At 43.4% G+C, this 17142-nt stretch overlaps 2 protein-coding genes across 7 annotated transcripts in view; both read left to right on the plus strand.

The window, feature by feature from the left end:
- mtss1lb (MTSS I-BAR domain containing 2b) overlaps window positions 1-17142 on the plus strand; it is a 771894-nt gene that overhangs the window by 59883 nt on the left and 694869 nt on the right. The window lies entirely within an intron of this gene.
- On the plus strand, window positions 12406-14198 carry LOC123958656. Its single transcript, XM_046032171.1, has 2 exons — window positions 12406-13016; window positions 13062-14198. The coding sequence occupies exons 1-2, from the start codon at window positions 12526-12528 to the stop codon at window positions 13987-13989; spliced, it is 1419 nt and encodes a 472-aa protein (XP_045888127.1). The 5' UTR covers window positions 12406-12525; the 3' UTR covers window positions 13990-14198.

Below are 17142 nucleotides of genomic sequence, written 5' to 3' on the forward strand. Positions count from 1 at the left end.
TTTGTTCTGGTTAAAAGCCTGGCAGCTGAGTTCTGGACAGTCTGGAGTCGATCAGTAGATTTTTGGGTTAAACAAGTGAAGAGGCTGTTGCAATAATCCAGGCGTGATGAGATGAAGGCGTGTAAAATGGTCTCGGTGTCCTTAAAAGTTAACATAGATCGAATTTTTGCTATATTTCTAAGTTGATAAAAACATGATTGAACAAGCTTTGTGGTGTGCTGCTCGAAATTTAAATTACTATCAAACCAGACACCAAGGTTCTTTGCCACAGGCTTAATGTGATTTACTAGGGAACCAGCAGATGGCAGTATTTGTTTTGCCATCTGCTGGGACCCGATGACCAGGATTTCTGTTTTGTCTGAGTTCAGCTGGAGGAAATTATATGACATCCATTTTTTAATTTCACAAAGGCAGTCGGTAAGTGAACTCAGCATTCCAGGGTCTGTGGATCTGACAGGCAAGAACATTTGTGTGTCATCGGCATAAATATGAAAAGAAATACCATGTTTATGGATAATATGTCCAAGGGGAAGCAGATACAAGGAAAACAAAATGGGTCCTAAGACTGACCCCTGAGGCACACCATATTTAACTGGACAGAAAGAAGAGACATAGTTGTTTACAGACACGCAAAACTTCCTATTTGACAGGTAGCATGAAAACCATTCTAGGGCAGTACCAGAGATCCCCACCCAGTGCCTCAGTCTGTCTAACATGATGTTGTGATCAATGGTGTCAAAAGCAGCGCTAAGGTCCAGGAGTACCAGGACTGAGCACATGCCTTCATCAGCAGACATTAAAAGGTCATTGGTGACTTTAAGCAGGGCAGTCTCAGTGCTGTGGTACTTCCTGAAACCAGACTGAAACTTTTCAAATATTTTGTTATTTTCCAGTACAGTGAGCAGCTGTTTGGACACAATTCTTTCTAGAATCTTTGCAATAAAAGGCAGTTTTGAAATTGGTCTAAAATTTTGTGGGAGGGAGGGATCTAAACCAGGTTTCTTTAAAAGTGGGTTCACGCAAGCCGTTTTAAAATAATCAGGGACACAACCAGTAGATAGGGAGCTGTTGAAAACAGAGATCAAATGGGGCCCAACAGAATCTATTACTTTCAGTAAAAACTTTGTAGGTATTATATCAAGTGGGCTGGAGGACACTCTCATTTGTGATACTGTTTTTAAAAGCTCAGACAAGTCGATGGGATAAAACTGGTTAAAACTCTCTTGTTGCTGGTGAGGAACCTCTGAGTAAGAAGCCGCGGGGGTAATACAGGCTCTGATTGACACCACCTTATTGGTAAAATAAGATAAAAACAATTCACAGTCATCATTACTTCCAGCTGAGGCACAAGGAGGGGTTGGGTTTACCAGCTGATCCACAGTCTTAAACAGAAACCTGGGATTTTGTTTATGTGTAGTAATGAGTTCAGAAAAATAGTGTGTTCTCGCATCCTTAACCATGTTATTGTAGTTAATTAATAAATCCTTCAGACTGAGGTAATGGACTTGGAGACTGGATTTTTTCCATCTGCGCTCTGCTTTCCTGCATTCCCTTTTTAGGCTGCAAATGCTGTCATTTATCCAGGGTTGCTTACCAGCTTTAGACGTAGGCCTAACCTTTAGAGGATATTTAGTGACAACAAGCAGATATGATTGAAGTGATCGACCAGATTGTTGGTGTTGGAATCAGACAGGTGTTGGCTTTGCCTCTGAAAGAATGCGCAAAACTTTGTTCATTAAAGACACGAGAACACACGGAGCTTGGTGAGGCGGCATGAGTAACAGGCGAATCACAGCTAAAAACAATACATCTGTGGTCAGATATGGTCATGTCCACTAATTCCACAGAGGAAATGCTGACACCCAGGGTAAAAACCAAGTCCAGTGTATGACCACGGTTATGCCCTTTGACATGTTGTTTGAAGTTAAAAGAAGTGGCCATATTTAAAAAGTCAGTTGCATTAACATTGGTGGGGTCATCAACATGAATATTAAAATCGACACAAAGAACTTTTCTGTCATAATTTAAAACCAGAGTAGCTTAAAATTCAGGAAGCTCTGATAAAAATCCTCCAGGCGGTTTTGGGGGGCGATAAATTATAACAAATATGATAGGTTGCAGCCCTCCAAGTTTAAGAGTGAGAACTTCAAAGGAGTTAAATTCATCACAGCGTACTTGATGATGACATTTAAAATTTTTCCTATACACGCTCACTAGCCCACCACCACAAGCTGGCTATAGTTATTCATTTGCAACCATGATTCAGTTAAAAACATAAAATCTAGATTTGGCAAATGTACGGCGTCTGAGCACAGCCTCCTTCAGGATCCTATGGATGGACCGGAGTGTCGTCAGACAGGGCTGCATAGCGGTTGGAGAGGCCGATGTGCGGAGGAGAGGCAGCCCCGTCCGAGCCTCTCTTGCAGCCACGGACCACCACTTCAGCCCAGGTGGACTGATGCTTCGGAGTCGAGCAGGAGGAAAGCCTTGGAAGGGTAGAACGGTCCCATAGCAAGGCATCCTGGATGTTAGCGGTTGCGCTAAGAGAAACAATCTGTTTGGCTTGTACTGAAGCCACATCCATAAAGCCAGTCAGCAGGGAATCTTTCTCTTTGAGTTCCTCTGAAAGTCGTCGGATGTCTTCCATAAGGTCAGCAATCTTCTTGTTTGCTTTCTTAAGGAGTGTGCAGTCCTCATGGGGCTGGAGCTTTGTTGTGATCAGTAGCGTTGATAGCGTCATCTAGCTTAAAATCCATATCGGATGACTAAAATCCTTAACCCACGTAACAAAACTTAAGTTAAATAAAAAGGATATAAAAAATGTAACGTAAAAGTGTGGATTAAAACTGGATAAGAGTCAGGTTTAAGACGGAGCTTCCGACAGGTAGCTACAGACACCAATGCATGCGCAGAGTACAGATTACGTCAGTGACTTACCCGTTGTTAGCACATGGATTCCCCCAATGCCTGTTGGTGCATATTCGATACCTTTGCAAGCCCTGGTTTCTCGTTTATGCCTATTGTCACCAATTTGCATCATACCTACACATACCTGAATTTATATCTTTTCTATGTTCTATAGACAAATTAACAATCTTCACTTAATTTAACATCAGCTTGAAAGCAAATGAAAACGCAAATAATTTTTTAAAAATTTTTTATTTAAAAAAAAATTCAGGTGTTAAGGGTTTAACACAAAATATACAGTCATAATAAACAACTTTATAAAAAAAAATTCTAAAACCAGACACCTGCCACCTGACAAGCTGAGTCACAGCAACACCATCTGCTGGCTTGATTCCAGCTGAAACAGGGGATTTTACGCCACTGCAAATTCTATCTGGAGCGTTCTAAACAAGTGTCAACCTCCGGCTCTCACTTCCGATACCAGTCAGGAAGTAACTTACACTGCAAGTCATCGAGTGGCCACTTGAGGCTGGCTGCAAAAGGGACTCCCATGTTAAAAAGCCCAACTTTACAGCAGAATAAAACATGTTTACAGCCTGGTTCAAAAAATGGTTTTAGTGTATATTGCTAATTTTGCCCTTTGTGACAACTGTGAGGGAGGTAAATTTTTTTTATAACTCACCTGTTTAAATTATATTAAGCCTTAAAGTTCTGCATTATTAGGGGCGTGGCCGCTTTGATTGACAGGTGTCACTCCTAGCCGAGGGACTACAGTCTGTTAGCCTCCCTCAGCTATAATATGGAGGTCTGAGGCTCAGCCTGTTGGAGCCGTTTGGACATTTCTACATTGCTCCTCCACCTCTACCCACTGCCTGCACCAACCAAGGACTAAACTCTCCACCATGGGAGACAGGGCCTTCCAGGCAGTCGCCCCACGGCTCTGGAATGCCCTCCCAGAGCCCCTAAGGGCCCCACAAACTCTGGAGGTTTTTAAGAAGGGCCTAAAGACTTTTCTATTTCAAAAGGCCTTTTAACAGTCATGGTTTTAAATTTTCTGTTACGGTGTTTTATTGCGATTGTTATTTTCTGGAACTGTTTTTAACCCCTTGTTGTTGTAGCACTTTGAGATTTCCCTGAAATGTAAAGTGCATTATAAATAAAATTTATTATTATTATTATTACATGCAGATACCATATGAATAATTGCAGACTGTGCAGTTTATTGGCGAGAGAACCTCCAGGAAGTCTGTGTAGTTGGTGAGTGAAATTCCTGTATTTTATTTACGTGTTAGCAATATTTAACAGGTATCGCAGTCGTCATTTAGCTTGTTAGCTTAGCTAGTTGCGCTAATTAGCCAGATATGAGCTACTAACAATGCTAAGTTAACTGGAGTTAGTGTGTTCTAACCGCAGCTTTGAAGGAGTCAAAGACAAGTCAGAAAGAAAAGAGAAGCCAAAATGTATTAGTTTAACCTTAGTGTTAAACATTAGGGTGATAATGCTTTGAAGAAAAGGCGTCTGTGTGAAGTTGGAAAGTAAAGGCTCAGTCAAACCTCTCTGGCTCAGCTCTGTTAGCTGACATTATGTTAACGGTAAACTTTACAAACGTGCAATGTTAGATTTGGCTACGTACTGCAATGTAGTCATTGTGCAGTTAGATGTTAGTCAGATACTATCATAAGTGGCTGCCCCTGAACCAGAGGGACACGATGGGTTTAAAGGCAGAGCCGTGGGGGGAGCGGCTGCAGAGTTCTACCCGCTCGCCGAACAATAACGTTATAATAACAATAATCTTAGTTAATCATAGTTATACTATTCTTTGTGGGGTTCTTCAGTGGGGATCATTGATTCCAAGTACATATTGAAGGACGTTTAGAGTCATCAATAAGTTATTACACTTAGTAGATATAGCATTTCTTGTGATTCAGCAAACAATCTGAGGTGGTGTAATTTATTGCGACCTCTTAGAAGGTCTTGTGTGGTTTACATTGTATAGATGCACCTATTTACTACATGTGCATTCAGTCAGTTCTGAGACCTCAGAGTTTGCAACGTCACAATAAATACCACCAAGTGGGATTCATAATTACTGCAGGTCAGTCTTTTGTTTTATCACTTACCCACAGGATGGTTTGGAGGTGTTCACATTCTTCTATGTTTAAACTGGACGTATATCAGAGCAGCAAACAAGGCGCTCTTCAAAAACTTCCGACTCTGTTACTGGGTGTATGGCTCCTTATCTGTTGTAAAATGTATGGTAGAAAGTAAAAATACTCCTGCACACACAGAAATACACTGCACAATTACATGTACATACATAAAACATACATAAAAACATGTTTGCGTATTTTCACTTTTCAACTTATACTAGACTGTTGTTCTTCAGCTTCAATGTTTCATATATACGATTGGCTTGTCAGTAAGTAGTAAAGACAGGGAGTGCAAATATATATATATAGAGAGAGAGAGAATTTGTAACAATGTGAACCATAAACCATATCTTTTTTAAATGGTCCTATAACACACATATGGACAATATTTAAAATTCAAAGTAAACAGAAGGAGAGAAGACCTTTCCACGTCAGTCCACGATAACAGCACAATGAGGAGGCTTCCCAGGTCTCTGCAGCTCTCTGGCACCAGGTGGGACATCTGATCAACAGTGTCACTCTAGGAGGAAAATGTGCAAAAAATGCTTCAAGAAATGAAAAATATAAAGTGAACAATACAGATGAGTCTTTAAAAAATAGAATATTGTGGATAAGTTAATTTTCTAATGTAATTCAAAAAGTGAATCTTTGATATATTCTAGATTCATTACACAAAGTGAAGCATCTCAAGCCCTTTTTTTGTTTTCATCTTGATGATTACGGTTTACAGCTCATGGAAATAAAAGCTCCAGTATCTCAAAATGTATAAACATTTTAGAATAACCTAAATACATTTCTGTATTGTTAATTATACAGAAATGTCAACTGGAGAAGAGCTCTCTAATCAGCTAATTAACTCAAAACACCTGCAAAGGTTTCTGAACCCTGTAATCTCTCAGTCTGGTTCTGATGCTCACAATGAACTTTTCCTCAGTATTCAGATTTTTTGAGATGCTACTCTAAAAGATGCCTCAGTGTTTTAATGTTGATAGCACTATTATGTCACATACATGGGAGAAAATGGAACAAGGGAGACAGTCTTTAAATCTTTTTGTTGTCCTTTTAAGACAATTTTATATCAGCTGTCAAATGTCCAGTAGCCAAGTTGTCCTAATAACGTTACAGTTTAAGCTTTGAGTAGCAGACGTGGAGGCATCAGAACCTCATCAAGAACCGATCACTAAAATCTTGTGACAAATATAAAAAGTACCTTTCTCTCTCAAGTGTCCTATTCCAGACAATAATCCCACACAGCCCTACCGACAGCAGCAGCGTTACTCAAAATAGCGGTGTGGGGAATTAACGTGATAACAGCCATGGCTAACGTTTTACAAGTTAGACGGCTTCTATCATGTAACTAAGGACTCTACCGCTAGCTTATTGCATTTTTTACAAGTAACATAATCAGGTAACATCCAATTAAACGACTCGTAACTAACATTATGTAAAAGGGTTAATTGATTTGCTTCAAATTTTTCGTTTGAGATATAAGTAAACGGAATTAATAACTGATTCATATTTAACTGTTAACGTTGGTCTCAGCAAAATCTAACGTTAGTCTTGCAAAATAACGTTACCACATTTATATATTAAAAAGCATTAATACCTTGTGAAGTATAATGTCAATAACAGATATGTTAGTTATTTGAATATTTTCAGGTGTCTTACCTTGACTGTGAGCTGGTAACGACCATAAACTGGTAACAACAGATTTCAACACAGGTTCCAACCTCCACCATACACCCCCGGGGGTTTAAAAGCTACATCTGCTATGACAGACTCTTCCAACAGCTGTGTCGTTTTTGTTAACAGTTTGACAGCATTGTGGAGTTCCTGGAGGAGGTTGATGCAGCTCCCAGGGAAAAGGTGTCATTCAGTCGCTGTGACATCATGTATCTCGCAGACATTTTAAAAGATGATCAAAGATGAAGTCACGCTTCATCTCCAGGATGGATACGCCACCCCCTCCATCCACAGTTTGCTGTGCAGGTCGCCCATAGATCCCCTCCTCCCGTTTAATAGCACTCCAGGAGTAGGCAGCCGCCAACAAAATCCTCACCTGCCAGCACAGGAGGCTGCACCCCTGGATGAGATTGCCAGTGATCCCCCCTTGGTTCAGCTAACCAAACATGATCCTGTGTGGCCACACTTCTCAGTCAGGAAGTATCAGTATCATTTCTTGAAACAATGTCTCCTTGCTGGGTTTCTCCATGACCAAGCTGGCCTCCCAGTCGATGTTGCTGTCCCTTGAGGAAGCCTCAGAGATTAGCAAGGCTGCCAGCGTAACCCTGTAACACTCTGTGTGTCACAAACACATCTGGCTGCAACAATCCTTTATTCCCAAGGCATCAATAAAGGATCTCCTCAAGGCTCCCATCAGCCTGGACCATTCCATGGTGGACACCATAACATCGACGTGGGAGGACGCGGAGAACATCAGACATCAATCCAATTGTGCAATCCAAACATTTCCAATAACTTCAGAGAGTGTTGTAAAGTTAAAATTTATTGAAAGAAGATTCATCCACTACAAAATCTACAACATGTTTTTATCTAATAAAATATTTTGCTTCAGTCCACATTTGTTGGTGTTTAGCCTTTCAAAAACAAATTTTCCCTTTTACCAAAGAACTATTTGCTCTCCCACTTGTGTACACAAGGTAGGCATGCACCTGTATTAATCTGACAGCACCATAAATGATATTCAGAAAGTTGATTAATTAATCTATTAATGAACTCAGCCGCACGACTCATCACCTGCTCCAAATCCTGGCACCACATCACTCCAGTCCTAAAACAACTACACTGGCTTCCCATTTCTCACCGGATCACATACAAAATCCTGGTCCTTACCTACAAAGCCATTCACCACCTGGCCCCTTCATACCTCAATGTCCTCCTCTCCCCCTACCAACCTTCGTGGTCCCTCAGATCCACCTCAGCCGGTCTCCTCTACGTCCCCAAGTCCAAGCTCAGCAGTTTTGGGGACAGAGCCTTTTCCAGGGCAGCTCCCAGGCTCTGGAACTCCCTCCCCCATGAGATCCACACCTCTGAGTCCCTCACCATTTTCCAGTCCCGCCTTAAGACCCATCTCTTCTCCTCTGCCTATCCCTAGCTGGGTATTTTTATTTTGTTTTTTTGTCATGTTTCTTTATCTGCTCTGTAAAGTGACTTTGAGTTTGTGAAAAGCGCTATATAAATTCAATTTATTATTATTAATGATACTTTAACAGCATCAAGAAATAGGGTTAGCCTGATGAATTCTACCTATTCGTGGGTAGGTGTGTGTTCATAAGATTTGATCTTTAGTATGATCAACGGCGCTAAAACTGTAGTGTCCTGCTCCATTTGTCTACACAACACTTGCTGTAACCCATTTCAAGCCCGGCACATTGCATTTGGGGTTTGTCTGGCCCATACAACACTTGCTGCAATTTGTCCGGCCTGGCTCTTAACATCTGAGCCACATGTGGCCCACACAAAACTTGTCGTAACCCAAGTCAGGCCCGACTTAGGATATTTTGGACACGTCTGGCCTACACAACACAAGTCCAGCCCAGCTCGTGGCATTTGGGTTATGTCTGGGCCATACAAATCTTGCCAGTGCCGTAACTGAACTGTAGGTGCCAAAAGTGGCCCAGATTAGCCCCAAATGTGTCTGCTATCTGGGAAGGCAGGATTCAAGCAAAGTGTACCACAGTCAGAGAAACTGTTTGGTTTGCTGTATCTGTGTGTGGAAGAGAAAAGCAATTCTCTCTTTAGCATAATGCTTTCAAAAAGACATACAAAACATGTTTGATTCAGAAAATGCACCAACCTAGACAAGGGAGTGGACTATGTGAAGATGTATACGTATTCTGTGTAATCTTGCTTTCTCACAATTACATGTACAGTATATACAGAAATACACAAATATGAGGGTACACGCATACACTGATACCGCTGACATGCACACATATTAGCAGACACACACCCAAATACATCCATGATAATACACACACCTACAATGCACATTGATTCAGCGGGCAGACTGGAGTAGCCTCTTGACACTGATCTATAGTCAGCAATTCATTACCCCCTCTAATGAGTGAGGTGAGAGGGCTGCTCTCAGAGCAACTCCCCACTGCACCACTGCAGTGCTGCAGCAAATAATATCCACTGCAACTCGCAAACACACTGACACAGACTGAAGCATAAACAGCCCTTCTATCACCTTCCAGATTGTCTTCTTTCTCCCTACATATGTACACATGCTGTCTGTATTTCAAACCACGCATGATGGTGCAGCACTCGCTGTTGATCGATATTGAGAATGCAGTTATAGGGTAGTTAAGCTGGCAATTGTCTTTATAGAGGGTGACTGGTGATCCGCATCCTCCTAATCTGCCCATAATCACTCACAGGGGAAATCAAAAGACACAGAGATGGAGAGAAAGAGCACCTATTCATTTAGTGAATCTTTAAGGGTTAAGTGGTAACACACAGACATACACTCACACACACACACACGGTTAAGCTACTACTAAAGGTTGACTTCTTTTTAGCTCTTTTTAAAATGTTCATTAAAAGATGGAAGGTAGTGTTTGTGCTGTTGTACAAAATAAGGTATTCACATTCAAATAAGAAATTTATAATTAAATAACTATGTGTGTTTATATTTGTAGGTGGCTCAGGATGTCAATATGCTAAATTCATAAATTCAGTCTGTCATGCGTCTGATTACATGCTACACTACCATGTAAAACAATTGGATGATACACACCAACCACTGGCAGTAGATGGAGATTGCACAGCAGGGACGTGCACATGTACTAATCATGCATAGGTAATTATGTGTAAACTAGGATTTGGCAGGAAGAAACTGGCAGCTATATTAACGACCCATGGGCTCAGCTTTGAGTAAGGAACTAGCATGTGCACCACTGACATTTTACAAAATGTGATGCTGGGACAGCAGCAGTCCAATTTTTAATGAGTATTGTTTTGTACTGCGCTAAAGTCGAATGGGCTTACATGTTACAGAATGACATTATCCCCACACGAGGTAGGCTTCAAACTGATTGTAGAAAGACACCGTAGAAATAAATAAATCTACTAAATATTCTTACTGGGGTATAATTTTCAAAAGAAAAACTGAAAAAAAGGAAAAGTAACTTTTTACTTTAATATCCACATTTGCATCAGCCACAACCCAACCCACAGATGTATCTAAATTGTAGCTTTTCTTAATTCATCTAGTGTTTATTCAGTATTTATTCTCACGAAAAACATATTAATGTAATTGTAGCTCTCTATTCAAATTGCACTTCCGGGTCTTTCCCACTGCAGGAAATGGATCCATATCCTTGAGCATCACATAATCTGAATTTTAAAGAAGCTGCAGGCTCTAGGTTCTGCCATGTGTTTCTTCTGTGAAACAGGAACATTTTGGATATACATCATTGAAACGGCAGCAACGCTTCAGATATATGTGATTAAAAAGGACAAGGTTGTTTGGTAGGGGAGGGCGAGACACCTGTGATAATGGCGACATTATTTTTTCTTTAAGTGCCTGAGGAAAAGGCCTGTGATTGTCCCTAACTCACTCACTGTTCTCTCAGTTATACTTACCTGTATTTTGCGGCAAATAAAGACTATAGCAAACATAACCTAATTCCAGACCGTTGTGCCAGAGCTAGAAAAATTGCCGTCAAGTGTGGATGAGAGTGATGCAGCTGTACAGGTTGTTTTAGCTTATTTTACGGATGTGACAACTTGTAAATCAGTATATTTCTTAAATTGTCATGCTTGCATCGACTGAAAATGATGTAGATGTAACGGATACCTCAGTTACTACTGATCGGTTACAGAAAACAGTAAATCCAAAATGTATTAAGTGATTAAAATACCAAGAACATTACCAACTGATAAAGATGGTGGCACAGCAAGGGTCACAGACACAACATGAGACAGAGAGAGCATGTTTGATCAATTCTGGATTTGGTATATCCTTCCACTGTTCAAGTGCATGACCGCTAAAAGCATATTTTCCCTGATCTGTATGAAAGCACACTGTCCACAATTCCTTATTTAATGAAGCACCCCCAGGTTTTATCTTTTAATGACGCTACATAGTAAAAGCTCATGTTTCTGGTTCATCGCCTTAGGATAGAAATGTTAAAATTTACAAAAACTGATTGAACTAAGATCACAAGAATGAAGGCGTTTGGTGGATGAATGGACTTTTGCTTAAAGTCATAAGCAATGGAGAGGGAAATTTCGTGAACAGGCATTTCTGTTACATGAGATGAAAAGAGAGATTAGAAAATGAATTGTGACATTTATTGAAATTAGGGGCATTCCGGAACGTACTATGCACTGTTTGAATTCACTAATTAAATTCTACTGTGAATTAAAACTTGAAGGATGCCTTACAGGAACTTCTTTCTTTTGTTGCTCCCTCTACACTGTGGTCAAAGGGTCAGCTACACAACAATTTTCCTGAACGTCTTTCCTTATGAATGCATGAATGAACATAGAGCAGGTTATTTGTTATGATCATGGAGGTTATTTACTCAGCAGTTATGGTTGTTTTGCCTGTTAACATGGAACTAAGGTTGACAATTTTATTCTTAATAGGTTCTCATTAATCAGTTAATTTGTCTTTGATTCCATAGTCAGTGTGTTATGAATACTGATTGGTATTCAATATTTCATTATTTCATTACTGATTTCATCATGTTGCGTTAGCTATTTTGAAGCTAATACTTGCTTACAGATTTTTTATACAGTAATAGACTAATCATTGACCGTGAAGTTGGCTACTGAGGCAAGTGTAAGACCTGATGAAAGCAGTTCAAAGCAGTGTTCCTTTGAAAATCCGTTTTCAAACATCTGAATCATGACTGAATTATTGACCAACCACTGTCTGGATGCATAAAAGGTAAGGCATGTGACTAACTGTATGTCACGCTCTGCCGGTTGGCCATCCTTTGTGTTGCACTTTTGTGTTTAGTTAGTGTTATTTTGGTCTGTTGGGTTTTGGGGGTCTGTCTTATCTTTCGTCTAGTGTTCGGTAACCCTTGTCATGTCTGTTACCCCAGTGATCCTTCTGCATGTGTGTCTCTGTTTTCCCCTGCTCTCTCTCCCTACCTGTGCCTCGTTAGCCTCATGTCTGTCACCTGTGTTGCTCCCGCCCTGCTCGTTAGTCCCTGTGTATATATACCTGGTGTTTCTGTCTTGTCTTTGTCTGGTCATTGTTCATGTTACCCCCCAGTCTGTCGTGCGTGTACTCTCTGCCTGCCTGTAACCAGCCTTGCTTGTCTTGTCTCCCTGTACTTTTGGATTTTGGATTTCTGTTATTCAGCCACTCACCTGTAAGTGTGCTCCCTTTTGGTTATATTAAAACCCTTCGTTGAACTATACCTGCTCCGCTCTGTGTCCTGCGTTTGGGTCCTCCAACCTGCCTCCACACCACAATCGTGACAGAATGACCGGACCACAAAGGGACCCAGCGGACACCATGTTCGATGACCTGCTCAATCTGTGCCGAGAGCTTATGGAGCTGAGGAATATGTGGTATGGGGCTAGTCATGTTAGCCACAAGGAGGCTATCGTGTCCCTCACCCGAACAAAGTTGGCTACAAATCCTGGAGCGGCCAACTCCTTTCCTAAGTGGGTGTTGGACTTCCTCCGCACCTCAGCCGATTCCCCAGCCAAGTCAACACCAGTTCCTCACCGTGTTAGCCATGAGCAAGCTAACAGGCTGCCAGCTAGCGTCCGGCCGTCATCTCCCCGGCCTGCTAGCCCCCAAAGGACTTGTTCTCGGCCAGCTAGTTGCAGGTTGGGAAGCATCCTTCTGTCCTGCCCGGATAGTGCTGCTAGCCCTCCGCCGGTCCTGCCAGTAACCTGCTCGGCTAGCGCTGCTAGTCCTCTGCATGTTTGGCCTGTATCCTGTTCGGCTGGAGCTGCTAGCCCTCCGCCTGTCCTGCCTGTTATCTGTTCGGCTGGCGCTGCTAGCCCTCCGCCTAGCCTGTCCGCCTGCCTGCCTGCCCCACCTACCAAGATCTCAGAGGCAGCACGGGCAGCTAGCCTATGGCCTGATAGCCTGGAGGCTAGGCTCCCCCCAGAGTCCTCCTTCGAGGGAAGTCGCCTGGCCATCTTTTCGGGTTCCCGTGGTGGTCATCGGAGGCGACCAGGTCACCAGCAGCGACCCGTCTGCAACCAGCGTGATCCCCGGCCAGCTAGTGCTGCTAGCTTTCTGCCTGCCCACCTGCCTGATCCCCGGCCTGCTAGCGTTGCTAGCAGCCAGCCGGATCACCAGCGACTTCTGTTCCCTCGTCGGTGGCCCGACCGGCACCTGCTTCACCGGTGGTCCGATCGACTCCTGGTTCCTCGTCGGTGGCCCGACCGGCACCAGCTCCGTTGGTGGCCGAGCCGATTCCTGTTCCTAGTGCTCAGTTGGTGGTCGGACCGACTCCAGCGCCTCGTGTCCGGTCCATGGTCCTCAGCCCAGCTGTCTCGCCGGTGGTCCTCAGCCCAGCTGTGCCTCCAGAGCACCCAAGCTTTGGGTGCCGACCTCCGGAGAGGTCTTGCCGTCGGCCTCCTGCTCGGCCCCCAGTGGGTTTGCTGCCTCACTGTTGGCCGACCTGCCAACCCCTTGAACTCTGTGGCCCCCTTGATCTGCCCGGCCTCATGGGTCGTCCCACGGGACGCCCACCTGAACTGTTTTGCCCTCCTGGTCTGCTCGGTTGACCTCCGGGTCTGCCTCCTGAACTTTTGTTCACCTCTGGCCACCCGGGACGGCCTCCTGAACTGTGTTTTCCCCCTGATTTGCTCGGCCTGTCGGGTCGTCCTCTGGGACGGCTCCCGAACTGTTTTGTCCCCTTGGCCTGCTTGTGCGACCTCCCGAACTCTGTCGTCCCTTTGCCTTGCCCTCTGGCCACCCAGCTGAGAGTTCATGGTCTGGCCCTCCTCCTGTCCTCCCTCTGCCCACCCTGGGCCGGCTTGTGCCTTGTTTTTGTGCTGTTTTGTTGACCGTCTGGAGACGCTCGTCGGTGGGGGGGGTACTGTCACGCTCTGTCGGTTGGCCATCCTTTGTGTTGCACTTTTGTATTTAGTTAGTGTTATTTTGGTCTGTTGGGTTTTGGGGATCTGTCTTGTCTTTCGTCTAGTGTTCGGTAACCCTTGTCATGTCTGTTACTCCAGTGATCCTTCTGCATGTGTGTCTCTGTTTTCCCCTGCTCTCTCTCCCTACCTGTGCCTCGTTAGCCTCATGTCTTTCACCTGTGTTGCTCCCGCCCTGCTCGTTAGTCTGTGTGTGTGTGTGTGTGTGTGTGTATATATATATATATTATATATCCTGGTGTTTCTGTCTTGTCTTTGGGGGGTAACATGAACAATGACCGGACAGTCTGTCGTGCGTGTACTCTCTGCCTGCCTGTAACCAGCCTTGCTTGTCTTGTCTCCCTGTACTTTTGGATTTCTGTTATTCAGCCACTCACCTGTAAGTGTGCTCCCTTTTGGTTATATTAAAACCCTTCGTTGAACTATACCTGCTCCGTTCTGTGTCCTGCGTTTGGGTCCTCCAACCTGCCTTCACATCAAGATCGTGACACTGTATGTAATATGATAATGTTACCGGCGCCAGATCTAGGGGTAATCTGGACCGGCAGCAAAGGTTACACAGGCTAGGAAGCACTGTGTAGCCACTGATTAATAGAGAGAGGACCAAAGTTAGCGTCTTGCTCAAGCCAGAGCTCGTTTATTTCTGACTACAATCACATACAGTCCCAGCCACATAATCTTCAAATCTCCGCTTAAAGTGCATGTTAAACTAATACTAAACATTTCACAAATAAACAACAAATGACATAACCAAACTGACAATATATAATACAGGAAGCATTCTACCGTACGGGAAAATAAGTACACATGACATCAAAATAATTGAACAGATATTCCACATAATCAAAATTGACTTAACTCAAAATACTAATCTGTAACAAAATAACTAAAAACACACATTCACTTTAGTCTGATTCCTCAGATACACTCACTCATTAACAGATTACATAAAATTTCTGCTAACATTAATGGTAACACTAGCATGAAATACACATACATTTTTCTACACATTTCTTGAACGTGACACTCTCTCCTACACTTGCACTTAACCGCAGCGCGTAACAATATGGCGGTACCACGACACGCTCGTGTGTGTGATCAGCGAGGTGAACTAGTTTGAATATGGTATCTTTCCCCAGACCATTTACTCACTACTGGCTGGCTAAAACTCTTAACAACGTCTAGAACACATTTTCATCTGTTACAGAATGTTAATGTTAGTTACTCACACTTACAAAACTGTGTGAGACTGAAGTTCATGAAAAAAACTACTTAACATGGCAAAGCTTACTATACACATCTCGCAATCATCTTACAACACTACAGAACATTTTAAATTGCACTCATATTACATACTGACCCAAGCTAAACATAGAAAAACGGGTTTAAATGTACCTGTGGATTAATAGAGAGGACCAAAATTAGCGTCTTGCTCAAGCCAGAGCTCGTTTATTTCTGAGCTATGCATGTCTCCCATTAGCATGTCAATACTTCTGCCTACTCTACCAGCTATTTAATAAAAACAACACGACAACAAGTAGTGCAACTATTATGCATGGCTGTGGCCATGGGTAACATTTTTTTTTTTTTAAACCTGTCCTGCCCAACAGCCTGGTATAGAGTATAATGACCTGGATACCATATTGTGCCAGACAGATTTTACTTTAACAAGAGAGTATTAAAATACTCCTTTGTCTGTTTTATTATTTATTTAATTATGTATTGATTTGTCACCGGGCCGGACAGAGGGGCAGACACGGGGATGGGGGGGCACAAACAGACAGCACAGAGAAAGGACAACACCTGGAAGAGAAGGGGGAAAGGGGGATGGAAGGTGGGGACAACAGGGAAAAGCTGTGGGAAACACCAATTGCAGAAAGCAACGAAACCTGCAATAGAACAGAGAGGGGGGCTTGGGGAGGAGAAAAACAACAACAACAAACAAACAAAAACAAACAATAAAAATAATAATAGTAAAAGACAACCAGCCGAACAGCAGCAATAAACAGCTGACATTAAGACAACTAAGAGAACAATGAAAACAAGAAACAGTCACACACACTAAATAAGCAACACAACACAGCCACGAGAGCTGGGATAATAATTAATTTAAATAAGTAACTGAAAGAAAAGCATCAGGAATAATTCTACCAGGGACAACATAAGTTTGTGTCTGTGTACGTCTGTGTGCGTGTGGGTGCGCATAAGCCTGTTAAAGAATGTAGTTGTTAGTGAGAGTGGGGCGCCACGACTGTAACAGGCAGGCAAGAACCCCAGTACACAATATGGGTGGGAGAAAGAAAAAGAATAAATCAAATCAAAAATAAAAACAAAGACTCCCAGATGCACCGAGATGCAAACGCAGAAGACCCTGACCCAAATGCCAGTTGACAACGTAATGCCGACGGAACGCAAAAAGCATAACCCGCGGAAGAGCAGCGCCCGGACCGACCGCGGCGCGCACACAACATAGACCAGTGCTCCCTCCCCCCACCCAGCACCCCACCGCCAAATGCCACGCCAGGGGAGCCCCGACCCCCCCCAGCCCACCCCAGATCAGGCAAGGCCGTCACCAACCCCACAGCACCCCCGACGCCCGGGGCTCCAGGGGTAGGACACGAGGCCAATGAGAATCTCCCCCACTCCTTCAACCCCTCTGCCTGCCTCTGTAAATGTATTGTTTTGTGTTGGATGCATGTCATGGATTGTGAAGTGTTGTATGGTGGAGTAAAGATAAGGTGTGTGGTAACTAAGGTGCAACTAAAATTGGAGGGTAGTTGTGACACAGGCACCCCACAACTGTCAGGTAGTGGAGCCTCCCATCGTGCCCCTCCCACCCCCCAAGTCCTCTGTGTCTAATGTGTAATTAAAATTGAGGGGCAGGCAGTGAGGGAGGAAGAAGTGCGAGGCCGCAATAAAGCAGCCCCACCCCCCAAACGCCCTGCAGGCTGCCCGCCCCCCAGGGTCCTAAGGGTGTATG

Source organism: Micropterus dolomieu, linkage group LG20, assembly GCF_021292245.1.
Source record: "Micropterus dolomieu isolate WLL.071019.BEF.003 ecotype Adirondacks linkage group LG20, ASM2129224v1, whole genome shotgun sequence".
Lineage (NCBI taxonomy): Eukaryota > Metazoa > Chordata > Actinopteri > Centrarchiformes > Centrarchidae > Micropterus > Micropterus dolomieu.